Source organism: Carcharhinus amblyrhynchos, chromosome 15 (genome assembly GCF_965287045.1).
Source record: "Carcharhinus amblyrhynchos chromosome 15, sCarAmb.v2.hapA, whole genome shotgun sequence".
In the NCBI taxonomy this organism is placed as follows: domain Eukaryota; kingdom Metazoa; phylum Chordata; class Chondrichthyes; order Carcharhiniformes; family Carcharhinidae; genus Carcharhinus; species Carcharhinus amblyrhynchos.
The window spans coordinates 57,645,365-57,662,581 of NC_137338.1; the positions used below are offsets into that span (position 1 = coordinate 57,645,365).

The following is a 17,217-nucleotide window of genomic DNA, read 5'->3' on the forward strand; positions in this document are numbered from 1 at the left end:
CCTAAAGAGGTCAAAGAATAAGTTTCCCTGAATTGACTTGTCTTTTTTTCTGTTTATATTTGCTTCTCCCAAGAGATCACATGGCTTCAGGCAGATGGGGAGAATCTGTATTCTGATGCACTAAATGGGACAGATTAGATGAACCATGCTGATTTTCAACTTGTCAATTTTAAAATGTTTATTTGTTCGCCTGTTATTTATTGCTGGTGACCACACCACTCTCTTGTTTCATTACTAAATACAAAATGTTACAAGTGATTCGTTGAAGACCCATTTTAAAATAAAGCCCAAGAATATAAAAAATGTCAGCAACCTATATTTTTTGGATAGCAAGCAGCCAAATAATGGACCATGACTTCCGTGAACCATAACTTCACAGTTGGATTCTTTTTCCTAAAATGCATCTACACCGTTCCTGCCCAACCTTCCGATTCAGGCTAAGTGCGAATAGTGCAGCACAGTGGGCTCCTTAGCCCTTTTGTCGAGTCCAGTGCAGTTGGGGGAAGGAGGATACATCTCCTTTTATTCAGCATTGACGGCAGTAAGGTAAGTATATTTAAAAGTTCAACCACTTTGCAAAGTCAGGAAGAAGGTAAATGTGTAGGGTAGATGGGTGGGATGATTGGGGTAGGGGCACAGAGGAAGTTGGAGGCATAGGATGAGCGGCTGTTGGTGGTCAGGGGACTTGGGTGGTTGGGGGAAGCAGTCGAATTGTCAGGTGTTTGGGGGATAGGATGGGGGAGTGATGGTGGGAAGTCCAGTAAGAGGTTGGGGGGATGCTAGTGCTATAGTTGCCCAGGAGTTAGATGTGGTTTTAGTTCTTCTAATCTTTCCTGGGTAACTTCCTATAAGACAGTGGGAACTATTTGAAGTTTGCGATTTAAATTGGAGTATCATCTAGTTTTGGGGGCAGGATAGTTAATATCAGATGGTTTTCAGGGCAAGTTAATTGCCCAAGGGAAGTTTAAACATCCTGGGTAATTGCCAAGTAATCCTTACCTGGAGATTTCAGGGATACAGTGTGCTCCCTCAGTGTATCTTTGGGGTACCCCCTATTTATGAGGCTGAGGAAATCAGAAGTTATGGACCATTGTTTTTTTTTAAATACTGATTATCTAATGTTAAAACATAGGCTTTTTAACTTTCCCACTCTAATTTTCTACCTCTTCAGTTCTGTTCAGCTTCTTTCTTGATCTTTCCTGATCTACTCTGGAAAAGCAAATGTTAATTGCTAGGTGTAAAAACTAAAAGCTTGACATCTGTCATCCTGTGTTTTACAAATTATGGCTTTGAAATTCTGTGGTAAGATAATGAATTTAAATGAGGAGTGTGTGCACGTGTAATTGCTTTTCTTGGCTGTTTAAGCAGCACTGTTAAACCATTTACTTAAAACAACTAAAGGAAGCCATTTCAGACAAATCTCAGTTCCGACCTATTATCTTAGGATGTTAGTTCCATCTAGCCAGTAACACGATATTATCACTTTTAATGGATCGTGTAGAAAACTGATCCCTCGATTTTTGGCTAAATGCCAAGCAAACTTGAGAGGATGATCCATTTCCTGACAGAATTGACCCTTCACCATTAAAGAAATTTGTCTGAGTTTCTGAATTACCTGAATAATTGTATGTATGTAAGAACTAGGAGCAGGAGTAGCCCATCTGGCTCTTCGAACCTGCTTTGCCATTCAAGAAGACCATGGCTGATCTTTTCGTGGACTGAGCTCCACTCACCCGCCCACTCATCATAACCCTTAATTCCTTTACTGCTCAAAAATTTATCTATCCTTGCCTTAAAAACATCCAATGAGGTAGCCTCAGCTGCTTCACTGGGCAGGGAATTCCACAGATTCACAACCCTTTGTGTGAAGAAGTTCCTCCTCAACTCAGCCCTAAATCTGCTCCCCGTTATTTTGAGGCTATGCCTCCTAGTTCTAGTTTTGCCTACCAGTGGAAACAGCCTCCCTGTTTCTATCTTATTCCCTTTATGATCTTGTATGTTTCTATAAGATCTCCCCTCAGTCTTCTGAATTCCAAAGAATATAATCCCAGTCTACTCAGTGTATCCTCATAAGCCAACACTCTCTCAACTCCAGAATCAACCTAGTGAATCTCCTTTGCTCCCCCTCCAGTGCCAGTATATCCTTTCTCAAATAAAGGACCAAAACTCCAGGTGTGGCCTCACCAGCACTTTATACAGCTGCAACATAACCTCCATCCCTCCAGCAATGAAGGACAACATTCCATTTGCTTTCCTAATTACCAGCTGCACCTGCAAACCAACATTTTGTGATTCATGCACAAGGACACCAGGCCCCTTTGCACTGCAGCATGCTGCAATTTTTTTGCCATTTAAATAATAGTCCATTTTGCTGTTACTCCTACCAAAATGAATGACCTCACTTTTGCCAATGTTGTACTCCACCTGACAGACTTTTGCCCACTCACTTAGACTATGAATTGCTGTCTAGTTATGGCAAATGTGTAAGAGTTTAGCAGCTACACTTTAACATTAGTATTAAGCAAATAGGTGTATCGCAAATAGCAATAAAGCACAACTCGCTACTTTTTGTCTTTGGAGCTGCTTTCCAGGCAACATTATTTGCTGAAATTTGCTTCTGTACTGAATTTTAAATATGGAGTTAACTATCCAGATTGAGTGAATCATACTCTAGATATGCAAAATCTGTGACTTCCTCATTGGGTCCAAGTTAATTTTGTGCTTCCAGCATCTGCCTTGCTGCACTTGCCTTAGCTTGCATTCTTTTCTTGATGCAGTTTTGCATTCACTATTTACCCACGCGTAGAGCAATTAAATTGCTTCATCAGCTCAAATCAAATTGAGTTGGAATTTCCTCAATTTTAAACCTCTTAAACTAGGTAAAGACATCCATATAATGGAAGAAATAAAGTGGAATTTGAAAGGACTGTATTAAATAAATAAACTGAAACTTCTGTGCTTTACTCCAGTTTATTCAATTGTCATTCACTCTAGCCTTGGGAATCATGTCAATTGCCCCTGCTAGTCCCTTGGTAATCAATAAACTTCTTATCCACAGTTCTTTTGGGAAAGGAGGAGGAATTATTTCTGAGGAACTTACAATGTTAACTTTAATAATAACTTAATTGTCGTCCATGGCTTGTCCCTCGACTCAAGGATGACATCTACTCAGTTTCTTCTTGGGTTTTCAGATCTTTGTGCACAGGAGACAATATATCTCATGAAGTGGTATGACATGGAGCGGAGAGTTTGCATCCATTTTTTTCCTTCCCTGCTGCTGCTGTGCCTCATTAAGGCATTTGGACTCAAAGCATAATGCAGCTTGATGGATGAGTGAAAGTAACTGCCTCTTACATCAAGGCAGCGTTTTACTGAATGTGGCATCAAGGCACCCGAGCAAAATTGAAAAATAGAACCGGGGCAAGGGCAGTCTCCACAAATTGGAAGCATATCTAGCACAAAGGAAGATGGTTGTGGTTGTTGGAGGTCAGTCAACTCAGTCTAGGACACCTCTGCAAGAGTTCCTCGGGGCAGTGTCCAAGGGTCAGTCATCTTCAATGGCTTCATAAATGACCTTCCCTCTATTAAAGAGTTGGAAGTGGGGATTTCAAAGCTGATTACAAAATGCTCAGCACCGTTTGTGACTCCTCAGATGTTGAAGCAGCCCATATCCATATGCAACAAGACCTGGACAGTATTCAGACTTGGGCTGACAAGTGAACAAGTAACATTCGTGCAACATGGCAGTGCTTAGTACTGCTGCCTCACAGTGCTAGAGACCTGGGTTCAATTCCGGCCTTGTGGAGTTTGCACATTCTTCCCATGTTTGCGTGGGTTTCCTCCAGGTGCTCCAATTCCCTCCCACAGTCCAAAGATGTGCAGGTTAAGTGGATTGGTCATGTTAAATTTTCTGTTAGTGTCCAAAAGTATATAGATTAGGGGGATTAACGGATAAATATGGGGTAAGCTCGGGTAAGAGTTGGTGCAGACTCGGTGGCTGAATGACTTCATTCTGCACTGTGGGGATCCTATGAACACTATTGCCAGCAATGGCCATCTCCAGCAAGAGAGGATCTAATTGTCGCCCTATGACATTCACTGGCATTACCATCACTTAATTCCCCACTATCACCATATGAATACTGTGGATACATGAGCAGGTCAGAGACTGGGAATTCTATGGAGAGTAACTCACTTCCTGGCTCTGCAAAGCATGTTACAAGGCACAAGTCAGGAGTGTGATGGAATACTCTCCGCTTGCCTGAATGAGCACAGCTCCAACAACACTCGAAGTTTAACACCATCCAAGGCAAAGCAGCCCACTCGAGTGGCACCTTATCCACCACCTTCAATGTTCATTCCCTCCACCAGCAATGCACAATAGCAGCACTATGTACCAGCTACAAGGTGCACTGCAGCAACTCACTTCTTTGGCAGCACTTTCTAAGCCCTCTACCATTTAGAAGGACAAGGGCTGCAGATGCTTGGGAACACCAACATTTGCAAGTTCTTCTCTGTTACAGACTATCCCTAACTTTAAAGTATATTGCCATTCCCTCACTGTCACTGGGTCAAAATACTGGAACTCTTCCTGACAGCACTGTGGATGTTTCTACGTGTGGATTTAAAAAGACAGCACGGCACCTGTAGGGCAATAAATGCTGCCCTAGCCTGCGTCGCCCATATTCCATGAACAAATGGAAAAATCGAGTTTTCGCTATTTTGAACAATTGCTTCTCCCAATTATTAACGTCAATGCTACTCCAGTTCATGGAGAACTTTAGATTGCCTTTGAAGGGTGATGAATCCGGAAGATGCGGCAGAGGCATTGCTGATGGAATTTCTGTCGCACTGTTATGTGTTGGTGATACACAGTTCAGGTCTCACACTGTACAGGAGTCTGGTGACAATGATTGCTATGTACACCTGAACTCTTGATGACTTGCAGGGAAATTTATTGCCAAATGCTCACTGCCATAGTTTGTAGAAGGCTGAGCTGGCACAGCTGATCAGCTGTTGGATCTCCTTGTCAGTAGTGGCCTTTTGAGAGAGGTGGCTGCCAAGGTATGGTAAGTTCTCAACATATTCCAGAGCCTTCCTTCAAATATATGGGAGGTAGAAACAAAGTATGGCAGAGCAGCTGTTTATTGATGTATGAGTTTCACAAACAACTCTCAATCTCTTCAATTCTGCATACAAGAAGCGTGGTCTGTCCTTGAATGTTGTCAGTAATATTTAATATTTTACATATGACAGAACCATCCAGAAAGCAGCTCTTGAGTTCTTTATTGTATACATTTATTTACAATAATTGAATTAGTTTGTAATCTCTTTGGGTCTTTGCTAACTTATACAATTCAATAACAGGCCAGATTTAATTGCCAGTGCAAATACAGTAAAAAAAACCTAACCACTTTGTCAAGAAATTATCCTTATGCATTGGCCTCTTAGGGAGCAATAAAAAGTGTTAACTCAAATGTTTAGACCAAATATGTATTTAGCTGTGCTTCACTGTGCTGTGTATTGACAACATGAAGAATTAATTGCTCACATTTCTGGTTAATAATCATTTGAAGAAAAGAATTTTACACTCTCACTTCCTGATATAACAGTTGTTCTTTATTTTTTCACATCTGGTGGTTTGTCAGAAATCACCATGCCATGGGTGATCTTCAGGCCAGGGAGAGTGGTGAGATAAACCCCTTGCCTCCAGCTGGAATCCACCCAACCCCCCAGACCCCTGAGAGACCTGGAAGCAGTGGAGAGGCAAATGGCCACTGGACTGATCTGCTAGAGGCTCCTCGGGGTCTAGGGTGTCAGTGTCAGGGTGCTGGGTGGCAGTGTATCATTGGCACTACAAGGCACGTGGCCTGAATGAGGGGCTGAGTAAGAGGTCTGAGGAGGAGGGGAGCTTGAATGGGGTGTTGAGTTGGGTCACCTTCATCATGCGTTGTGTTGGAGGAGGGAAGGGGAGTGAACTATTTATGGGTGAAGGTGGGAGGATGCCCCTGTTTGATGATGGGTTGGTAGTGCTCTTCTAGTCCGAAGAGAAGGTCACTATTTCAATTTTTGGGGAGTGGGGGTGTCCTGTCTCTAAGCGCAGTCTCAGAAAAGCTGGGCTAGCTGACAGATTGCGTAAAATTAGCTTATTAGCATCATTCTGGTGGACTTTACCTCAAAATGGGAAAGTTTGACCTTTTGGCTATATTCCCCATTTTCTTCAATCACAATTGGTTATGATGGATGGCTCTACTTATTAGTGATGGGGTGAGGATTGAATTGTTAGTGCAGATCCTTCATTTGAGCAAACTGCTGGTGTATTCAGTTCCGTTCTGATGCAGGACTATGTAATGAGTATGTTATTAAATTGCATCATTCAAATGACCAATTTTAAAATAATCCTGATGTAATTCATTATTAAATTATCCCTTATATTTTGCACCTCATGAACCAGATTGCATCTTGTGTTTACATTTTAATGTATCATGATTTTAGTAATTTCTTAGCTTGGGCATGCATGCTGCGCTTTTCCTAAGGTTGAAGTTATTGTCTTCCAGCAGCTAGTTACAAAGCTGCATTTGAAGGTGATCAGGCATGGTAGAAATCTTTTCAGTATTCAATATATGTTCCAACCATGTTGACCACCAACATTTTAGTGAACTACAGTTTATTTTGTATCTTTAAATCTGCAGGTTTTTGGCTGAATACCAAGAAGACTTTTTTCCAGAATCTGCTTATGTAGCTGCATCTGAAGCTTACTATTGTACCAAACGTCCTCAGGCTATCTACTGAAGCATTAGCAGAGCTGTAGACTCATTGTTGCTATTACCCCAGTGGTTGTTCGTCAAAGGCATGTAAATAATCTTCAGCAGCTGAGAACAAAAGAGCGCTAATGTTCTGTTAAGTCATGCAGCCTGTTGGAAATCTGTTGTGGAGATGGACCACTCATTGGTTGAACTCTGCTGTTTCCACCTTCAACTCTGCTTGATGTTGTGTGCACACGTTTTGTTCTTCTGTGGTTATGTCAAGTATGAAAGCATTGACTATATGCACCCAAAAATCGCTTCTGCAAATAGACTAATGCCTTCTAAAAGGCAGACTGCATTTATTAAACAAGACTTAATACTGTACAAAGTGTTTTTGGATGTTCAGATTCAAGTAATGGATAACCATGTTTCAGAGATGTTCTGAATAGTTGCAAGTTGAAGAAAAATACATTGTATAATTTGCAGTAGTACTTGCTTACCCATTTGAAAATAAATTCTCTGTATTGTAATATTTTGTTTTAATGTTGATGGTTTATGCCTGTTCGAAGTCGAACGTTATTATGTTTCTGTGAATGTTATTTTATGCAATAGAACAGTATTGGCAATCTTTTAGGACTGGACACTTGAGACTGTTGTGTCTTGTAGAAGTTTTGCTTTACACTTTGAAGTAACTTTTCCTTTATTGGCAGGAAAATGTACGGAGTCTGAGTTGCTTTTGTGTGGCTGCATAATTATTTGAAGGTATGTTGCTTTAGCAGAGTGAAAAGTGTTTTTCTTGAAACAAAATATGCCCGCAATACAATCCTCCATCTACCATCATATCCATCAGCATGACACTACATTATTTTAGACTGCCATTTCAGACTAATATTTAACATTTGGCAGGAAATCTGATCCTCGGTTTGACTTTGTTTAGTTTAATATATTTAGTTGTTCTGAAAACATTGTTGTTTTATTTTAAGAAGTAGTATTTAGTTAAACAAATTTAAAATGGTATCAGTGGGTGATTAGAGAATTCTGGACCAAGTTCAGCAGTGGTCTGTTGCTTCAATTTATCTCTTAGCTGGAAAATAGTGATCAACCTTTAGGTAAATAAAACTGCATTAATCCAGGTAAAGGTCTTTTAATTTGACATTTGTATTGTTGAGGTACAGGGAAACAAAAGAAAGAAAAAAGAATGATCATTAAAATATTCTAGAATATAGAAAATGGATTTGAATTGTAACAAATGGGTCTGCCATCCTCAATGCCCAAAGCCATCAGGCCAGGGAAGAAAAGTCTATTGGCTGTCTACTTAACATAGTCTTACTGGAGCACAATGCAGTGCCACATAAGTGTAGGTTAATTAGGAGCCCATCTGTCAAGAGTGCAATTTTTAAATTTACCAGGTTAGAGGTAGAGGTCTCTGATTGTACCCTATTAGTCTTCCTATTCTCTATCTTTATCTGAACTTCAATTTGATAGCTCCTCCCTTCTCTACCTGCAGTTGAAAATTATAGGTACGGGCATTTTTTTTAAAAAGAAAACTAATATATAACCAGCAAAATATTGGAAAGCGAAGAGCTTTGCCTGGTCGTAAACAGAGTGCCTTTAATGTAGTAAAAATCTCCCAAGGAAGCGTTATCAGATTGAATTAGATACCAGTCCATCTAAAGAGATATTTGGAAAGCCACCCAAAAGCTTGGAGCATTTATTTAAGGCCCTATTTTGTTATTTATATCATTTTAGCATAATAAAGTAATTCTGCAACAGTTCTGAGGTACTGGACTAAATGGTGTCAATTGCTTATGGTTTTTAAATTTCTGATCACATTCTTCAACCATGTCTGTCAGAAATTAATTACATTCTGTGGCCTCAACCCCTAAGTATAATAGGCTCTCAAGTCGTGAAAAACATATACTGCAAGGTATGCAAGTGAGGCACTCTTTTTAAGTCTGCTGTCCTCTAGTTATCATCTATATGAATTTATTTTCTGCTCACTCTTTTGTCTTCATACATAATGGTGTAAGTTAAGAATGAGTCCAAAAGTTATTCTGCCCCTGCTGATTCTTTCTTCCAACTGCTATCAGTTAATTTTTTTATATGCCAAGGTTGACCTTTGAAAACAATGAAGAAAATGATAACTCTGGAAACCCATTACCATTTTATGCTGCATAGTTCAAATGTTAACATTTGATTTTTTTTAAAGCAGTTAGTAACTATTTTATAACTGAACCAATGTCTACATTTCTGGGTGTTTAATATTAGTGCCAGCTTTGTGAGCTCTGTGAGTACCCATGTGAGAGAATTGTACTGTTGAATTTCACCCAGTGAGATTAGTAGAATGATAGGAAAGCAGGGAGAAAAAGAGAGGGAGGAAGGAACACAAAGCAATCACAATTAGTAGAAAAAAAGTGCTAGAAAAATTAATGGGTCTAAAAGCTGACAATGGCTTGCATCCTACAATCTTAAGAAGTGGTTGCAGAAATAATTGATGCATTGGTTATAATCTTCCCAAATTCTCTAAATTTTAGAAAGAACTCAGTGGATGGGAAAACTGTGTCATGTTATTATTAAAGAAAAGAGACACTGGGAAATCTTAGGCCATCTGTCATTGGGAAAATGCTAGAATCCCATTATTAAGAAAGTAGAAGCAAAGCATTTAGAAAATCATAATAAAACAGGCAGAGTCAAAGTGGCTTTATGAAAGAAGTTGCTTCAACAAATGTATTTGCGTTCTTTGAGGATGTAACAAGCAGGGTGGATAAAAGGGAACCGGTGCACGTAGTGTATTCCAAAAGGCATTTGATAAGGTTCCACATAAAAGGTTACTATGCAAAGTGAAAGTCATGGTATTGGAGGTAATGTATCAACATGTATAGCACGTTGGCTAACTAACAGGAAACAGTCGGGATAAGTGGGTCATTTTCAGGTTGGCAAACTAACTAGTGGAGTGCTGCCAAGTTGCAGAGGAAAGGTCCCTCAAGGATCCTGGAGGTTGGGTGGGCTTGGGTTTGAGGCAATGGGTTGACTTCTTCATTCTCCACCAGGATGGGAGTGCAATGGGCTCTCAATCAGTGCTGGGCTCTCAACTATTTACGATCTATATTAATGACCAGGATGAAAGGACCAACTGCATTGTTTACGAATTTGTTGATGATACAAAGATAGATGGGAGAGAGTGTTGTGAGAAGGATACAAAATATTTAAAAATGGAAAAACTAGTATGCAAGAAAATGGCAAATGGAGTATAATGTGGAAAATGTGAACTTCACTGCGGCAGAAAGAAAAGTTGAATATTTAAATGAAGAGAGAATGCAGAATGCTACATTTCAAAGGGATCTTGATGTCCTTGTAAATGAATCACTAAAAGTTAGTATGCAGGTACAGCATATTATTAGGAAAACAAGTGATATATTGGCCTTTATTGCAAGGGAATGGAGTGTAGAAGTAGGGGAGCCTTGCTACAATTGTATAGGTTATCAGTAAGACTGCATTGAGACTGTTGTGTACAATTCTGGTCTCAGTTAAAGAGAGACTTGCTTTGGAAGCAGTTCAGAGACTAGGCTGATTCCTGGGATGCCTTATGTGGGAAGGTTGGGTGTATATTCACAGCAGTTTAGAAGAAAGAGTTGATCTTATTGAAACATAAGATTCTGAGGGGCTTGACATGGAAGACGCTGAAAGAAATTTCCCCTTGTGGTGGAATCTTGATCTTGGGAGGACAGTTTATAAACAAAGGCCCAAGTTCTCCCGTTTTGAAGCTAAGTGTCCATGCCAGCAGAAAAACGGGAGTGTTTTCCGCTGGCACTGGCCACATCTTTCACACACCTGAAAGATACTGAAATTTTTGAAGTCCATTCCATTCCAATGGAACCCTTTGATCTCTGAAAGTTCAACATTGCTGAGAAAGATTAGACAACTCAACGGATTTCTATCATCCTCCAGCCATCTGTGTTTCTGTTGCTTTCCCTTCATGCTTGAATGGATCTCAAATACCTCATTGACTCTGACCGCAATGTTGACAGAGTCTAAGCCTGATAGCCTATGATTTCTTTAAAACGATTGTGGTTTGCAAAGAAGGAAGTACAAGTCTAGAAGGAGCAGTCTAGCCATGCCACTCCTATCCTGGTAGAGAATGAAGAAGTCAACCCTTTGCCTCAAACCCAAGCCCACCCAACCTCCAGGATCCTTGAGGGAGCTTTCCTGGAAGCAGCAGAGGGGCAAATAGCCCCTTACTGACCTCCTTAAATCCCCTCAGGGCCAGAGGCATCAGGCTGAGTGTCAGTGCCAGGAGGCAGTGCACTCTTGGCACTGCCAAAGTGTGTAGACTGAAGGGAAGTTGAGTGGGACAGTCTGATGGAGAAGGGGCTGTATGGATGGTCTGATGGGGATGGGGGTTGTGTGGATGGTCTGAGGGAGGCTGTGTGGGTGGTCTGAGGGGGAAAGAAAATGTGTGGGGGTTCTTAGGGAAAGGGGATATGTAGGGGGGTCTCAGGAAAAGGGGTTGTGTGGGTGGTCTTAGTGGTGTTCCCCTGGATCTTGGGGTCCAGCCGCCATGTTTCTGCTTGTGGGCAAATGATGTAAATCCTGCCTAGTGCTGTTCCAGCTGGTGGGCTGGGTGAATAGTGGAAGGCTGGTGAATGGCCTGTCAAACTCACTAACGTTCAGTTTTGTGGATTTACATAATTATCAGCTTGCCGCCCACTTTGGGTGGGAATCCGATTGAGGCCAGTAAGACAGGTGGGTAAATCCCAACAGCTCTCACACCCTTCAGGAATTCTGATTTTTGGCCAATGCCCCATTCACCAGGAAGGTGGCATTCCCACCTTCTGTCTGAAGAGCTCGGAGGATCAAACCCAAGGGGATGTCCATTAAAGGTGGGGATAAGAAAGAACTTCTTGGAGATTCGTCTGTGGAATTCTCTTCCACATAGAGCAGTGTAGGCTGCCATTAAATATATTCAGAGTTAAGTAGGACAGTGTTTTGATTGACATGAAGTGAAGGGTTAACGTGATTTCAGCAAAAAAGAGGAATCGAGGCCTCAATCAGATCAACCATGGCCTTATTGAATGGTAGAGCAGGCTTGATGGGCAAAATGGCTTACTTGCATTTCTTATGAAATGATTTACCATGCTCAGTTTCACTTACAATCCTCAGATTGAGTGTCTGTTCTGTTCAGTATATCAGTCTGGTCTAGTCTAATCTAAAGCCAGATTGATGGGTGAAAGTATGCTGTACTAGTCAAGTTAGCTGGGAATTTCTAATTGAAACAATGAATAAATCAGAACCTTGCATATCTTCTCAAAATTGAATTTATGTAGCTGCTTAATTGGTTGTAGGCAAAAAATGCATGTATAAAGCAAAGTTCCTTGTCAGCTGCTTCTCATTATTGGAGCATCAACTTTTGTCTGAAAGTAGTGAGAATTCCTACGGAAAAATTGCGTCACATTAACCTTGCAAGTGTCAAATATTGTCTGTTTTTCTCAGTTTCCTTGGACATTTGATGGTATAACTTGATGTGAATTTGAAATGAACTGACTAATCAGCATTGAATTTATTGCTTCATTGTAAGCAGTTTAATACCAGCAGAATACAAATTTTTATGATTTTATAGACGAATAATCATTGGAATGGTCCTGATGCTTTTATGATTTACCTTTCTGAGCCTTATCACACAAGTCATTCTTTGACAAGGAAACAGATAAAAAATGTTGTTACATTATAATCAGAATGAAATTGTTTTGTGTCTTAGTGAATTATGAATAATTAGATTTCATAACCCAGTTATGGTCAAAATTTTAGATTTGTCTGCAACTCATATGGAAATTATCACTGGTCATGTTATCTTGGATATATTTAAATGTAGAGAATATGAGCACTGTTCATAGAGGTGTTTGACAAATGGTTAATCCTAGAGTAATTTTGTAGCTCGTGGATATTCATTCCATGCAGAATTGTATTTTGCCTAAAGTTGTTGGAGGTGTTCTTTTGTCAAATGTAGCTAACTAAATTCTACTAAATAATTGTGATTGTTGATTTTTTAAAAATTAAACTTTTATCTAACAAAGAACCTCAACCTGTCCAATTACAAAAAAAAGAACACAAGCATGTATTCTTCCTCTGGGCAGCATCAGTCTCATTGTACTATGACTGCAAGAACATGAGCAAGCTTATCTAGAAAGCATTGTTATCCACTTTTTACTCATAAGTTACTTTCCCTAACAAGTTCTACATTTTCAGAGAAACAAAGAATTACTTCTGATGTGTTTGTAACTACCACGTTGGCAGATTTGATTGGCACTTTGTATTCAGCAGCATTTGTGGTAATTTGAGTGAGAAATGGTCTCCTATGATATTGGTAAAGCTTGCTTGTCTATCATTAGTGCAATCTTTAACATCTACCAGGTCTTTCAATATCCAATCAATAGTACCCTTAATAGTCATAGACTTTCTCAGTACTGCTTAGTAATGTTGTGGTGTCAAATGTGATTCTGTGCTCAAGTCTTGGGAAGATGGGATAGAGATGGATGAAGCTGTCTTATGATTCAGCTGCCAATGCCAACCTTGACATCTTCCTTATCAAAAAATTTTACACAACAGATTAAACTTTCTACAATTGATGAGATGTCCAGGGCATCCCATTTGGAACCCGGCTTCCTAACCTTTGGTAATGACCATCATGAGTAGGCCGAATAGGAAAAGTTAGGAATCAACAATTAGCTTTCAACACAAAATCACGTTAAAAATAAGGCATCACTCATTTAAGACAGAGATGTGAATTTTTTTCTAAGGGTTGGGAGTCTCTAGAATTCGTCCTAAGAAGAGTGAAAGCAGAATCTTTAAACTTTTTTAAGGCAGAGCTTGGTAGATTCTCAATAAGCAATGGGTTATTGGGGTAGGCAGGAATGTGGGGTTTAGGTTACAGTCAAAACAGCTATGGTCTTATAGAACGATGGAGCAAGCTTGAGTGGCCTGCGTGATTTGTAAAGGCATGTGTAAATCAGCCAGCAAGTACTGCAAAATGAATTCCAGTAAATCGTTCAATGCTCCTCAAATCCTTTCAGCAACTGTTTAGTTTTAGCACATGAAAATTAAGCTACCACAGTGGGTTGGGGGGGGAGGGGGGTGGTCACGTGATGAGAGCAGCTGTGTTTCTATGAGCTCAGGCACTGCTTATCTTTTAATCCTTTCATTTATCCTGATATAGCCCAGAGGTGCCTAATCCTGGAGTGAAAATTCCATACTATGTCCTTGGAAAATTGGACAAAGTGTTCAGTAGAGTCATGAAAATCCGAGATGGAAAGAAGCAGTCGGAGGCAGCTGGGTAGAGCTGAGCCTCAACGTGATGATTTGGTCAGTGAGCGGAGACCGCCACCCAACAATGTCAAAGGCATTGTAGATGATGACTGCCAATATGATTAAGATTATAGACAACAAACTCAACTTTTTGGCACATAGTTTCAGTGTTCAGTGAACCATCGAGTACTGATAAGAAGCTTGACGAAGCAGAGGAAACAGTCCTTATTGTTGAGAATGCAGCTTCCTCAGTTGAGGCCTGCTTACAATTTAGCTGATTTTTCCAGGATTGAATGTCAGATATCCTGATCAGTCTGAAGAGGTGGGCTCAGAGGCGAAGTGTCCATGTGACCAGCTTTCCAGAGGGTGAGCTCCTAACTACATTTATTGGTAACTGACTACCATGTTTTCTTAATCTCAACATGCAAGTTGGACATATTAATCTTGGAAGAGGCACATTCTATGCTGCTTTTGAGGCCTGATTCCCAGCAAGTAATTGGCTGTGGGTCAGGCTAGCATTTTTAGAGCTTCAGTTGCAGAGATTTTGATGAAGCTGGGAAGTGAAAGCTACTTGAATGCAGTTTGCCTTGCTTTATCCTGCTATCCTGAGGGTGACATCTGGTGGATCCTTTAGGCTTTTTGATGATTCTACGAAGGCGTTGGTGTCTCTGAACTCTGTGAATGGCAATAATTTGGAGTTATAATCTGCAGTTCATCACTAATCCAGGCCTTTACTGCTTGTTATTACACTCCTATTTGATTTTGTGATATTATTTATCATGTTGTCAAGAGTGATCTAGTATATGAGTACTGAGCAGATTTTGGCTGTTATTCTTTGGAAACCAGAGACGCCATTTGCTTATAATGGGATGCATACATCAGCATGTTTCTTTAATTACTCCAACTTTAAGATGCAGATTTGATTGTACTGTATCATTGTGCCAAGGGTGCACGGTGGCATGGATGGCTACTGGCATTGCTTCTAGTACTGTATCAAAATTGAATCCGAATGATTTAATCACCTTAAAGAGTTTGAGGGTGTTGGGGAGCATGCTGGGTAGGTTACATGGCACTATGGCTGTGCGATATTTAAATTTTTTTCCTCACAATTCTTGCATTAATAATGCTGGTATATGTTATATGGCTTCCTTTCGCTTGTCATACTAACAAGAGTAGAGCCACTGCCGAGAGATGGATGGGCAGTTTGGTGTAGGGATTGTAGATTATGGCCCAACTAGTCCTCACAGCTGGCGAGGCAAACACCCTTAGAGCCATTGATGTCATGTAGTTTGTTTCTGTATTTGTTATTTTGAGTCAAAAAATCTTGGACGGACTCCTGTAAAGGTATGGACAGAGCACGTAATCTGGGAATAACATTATTTTGTATCAATAGTGCCCCTGATATTGCTGAAGCTGTGCGTGCGTAAGCACAGTTAGAAAATCTTTGGCTGATCAGCCTTTTCAGTTCTGAGTCAATATCCTGTATTCTCATAAACTGAGTACGCAGTGGCAGTAGCTACTTTGAAAACTCTGGAATGTAAGTTTTGTACTGTGTTGGTGCTCTCTTGTCTCCTTCCGTATGTATATGTGGAAAAACGATTTTGCTGCACTGTACCCATCCTTGAGGGTGTGTTGTGTTGTTTATAAAAATGGAAAATCTTCAATAAAGGTATATATTTAAAAATTACCACAGTAAATACATTGGCCTGGGATATGTGTTTTAAAGAGTATTTCTTTTTGAAAGTTCGGTTTGGTTTTTCAGCCAGTGGATTAAAGATCATCATTTGGCATCAATTACATTTTTGTGTCAATGGCATAATCCTGGGAAAGAAAAAGAGCCAAGAAGTTGGAAACACTTCCAAAAAGTCTGTAATATTTGAGTCCTGACTTTAATTCAGGGCAATTGAAGAGGAAAGTTATTGCTACTTTGGGGGATAGATACATCATGGATTTGTACTTTACACCCCTGTGGAATTACAATATAACAAACATTGCTTCAGCAGGGTGTAGAATTCCAGCTTGGGTTGATAAATTCTGTATCCGAGAGCAATATAACATGAGAGTAGTAGTTTTGATTCTAGTGTTAGTAACCAGTATGCATGTTTACGGGACTTAAACATCTCTAACTGCCCTCCATTTCAGAAGGCACTTGAGAATCGCATATAGGCCAGACGAGGTAAGGATGGCCTTTATTTTCTACCAGATGTAACGCCTCGCCATCTAATTGGTAGCCAAAATAGGTTACTTCAGCCACTTGGAAAATGCATTTCTCTCTTTTTAAGCAAACTCCTGCTCTGAAAATCTCTGCAAGCCTTCATCTAAATTAGTCAGGTGTTCCTGTCCTGAAGCCACCCGGCCCCGACCAAGACATTGACTGACTGCAAATTTGGAGGATCTTCTCCATTACTCTTTGGAAAATGCTACATGCTGACAAGACCCCAAAAGACAAGTGAGTCTTTTACGTGTGTTGACTAACACATATTCCTGGAAGGACTCATCCAGTTCAAACTGAAGATGGGCATGGCTCATGTCCAACTTGGAGACCATTTTGCTACCTGATAACTTGGCACACAAATCTTGGATATCGGGAAAGGGATACCTATTGAGTTTGGAGGCCCAATTCACTGTTAGTTTATGGTCCCCGCAGAGACTAACTGATGTGGCGGGCTTAAGAACAGGGACAACAGGGGCAGCCCATTTTGCAAATTGCTTGAGCTTTATATCTAGGCTTTTAAAGTGCCCCAATTTAGTTTCCAACTTCTCGAGCATAGAGTATGGAACTGGTCTTGCTCAAATTACCTAGGGTAGCGTCAAGGTCAACGTGGATCTTGGCTTAGCTCCTTTTAGTTTTCCCAAGCCTTCATGGCAAACTCCAGGATATCTACTAATTACTTTGTGCAGATACTCCCTCTCCACCCCCCCCCCCCACCCCCCACCCCGTGCCTAGCCTGGATATCTCCAACCAGTTCAGTTAGATCTGCTAGAGCCAATCTCATGCCCGCAGGGCTTGGCCTGCGGTCCCCTACAACAATGAGTAGGAGGCAAGCCAATTGCTGACTGTAGGTTACTGGGGCCACTGTGGTGTATTTTACTTGTAAAGGTCCCCCTATATAGGTGGCTAGTTGGGGCTTTGTCTTTTCCAAACGCAGGAGTTGGATGCCACCTTGGAGAT

At 40.6% G+C, this 17,217-nt stretch overlaps 1 protein-coding gene across 4 annotated transcripts in view; it reads left to right on the plus strand.

The window, feature by feature from the left end:
- Window positions 1-15,709, plus strand: part of LOC145353338 (MSL complex subunit 3-like) — a 76,524-nt gene extending 60,815 nt beyond the window's left edge. For 3 of the 4 annotated variants that reach the window (XM_080203993.1, XM_080203994.1, XM_080203995.1), the window contains one exon: window positions 6,693-10,900. In XM_080203993.1, the coding sequence (XP_080060119.1) occupies window positions 6,693-6,792 (100 nt within the window). In that variant the 3' untranslated portion in view covers window positions 6,793-10,900. Of the gene's footprint in view, window positions 1-6,692; window positions 10,901-13,956 lie in introns of those variants that run through there. The other variant, XR_013888686.1, reaches the window with a different exon arrangement.
- The last annotated feature ends 1,508 nt before the right edge of the window (window positions 15,710-17,217 follow it).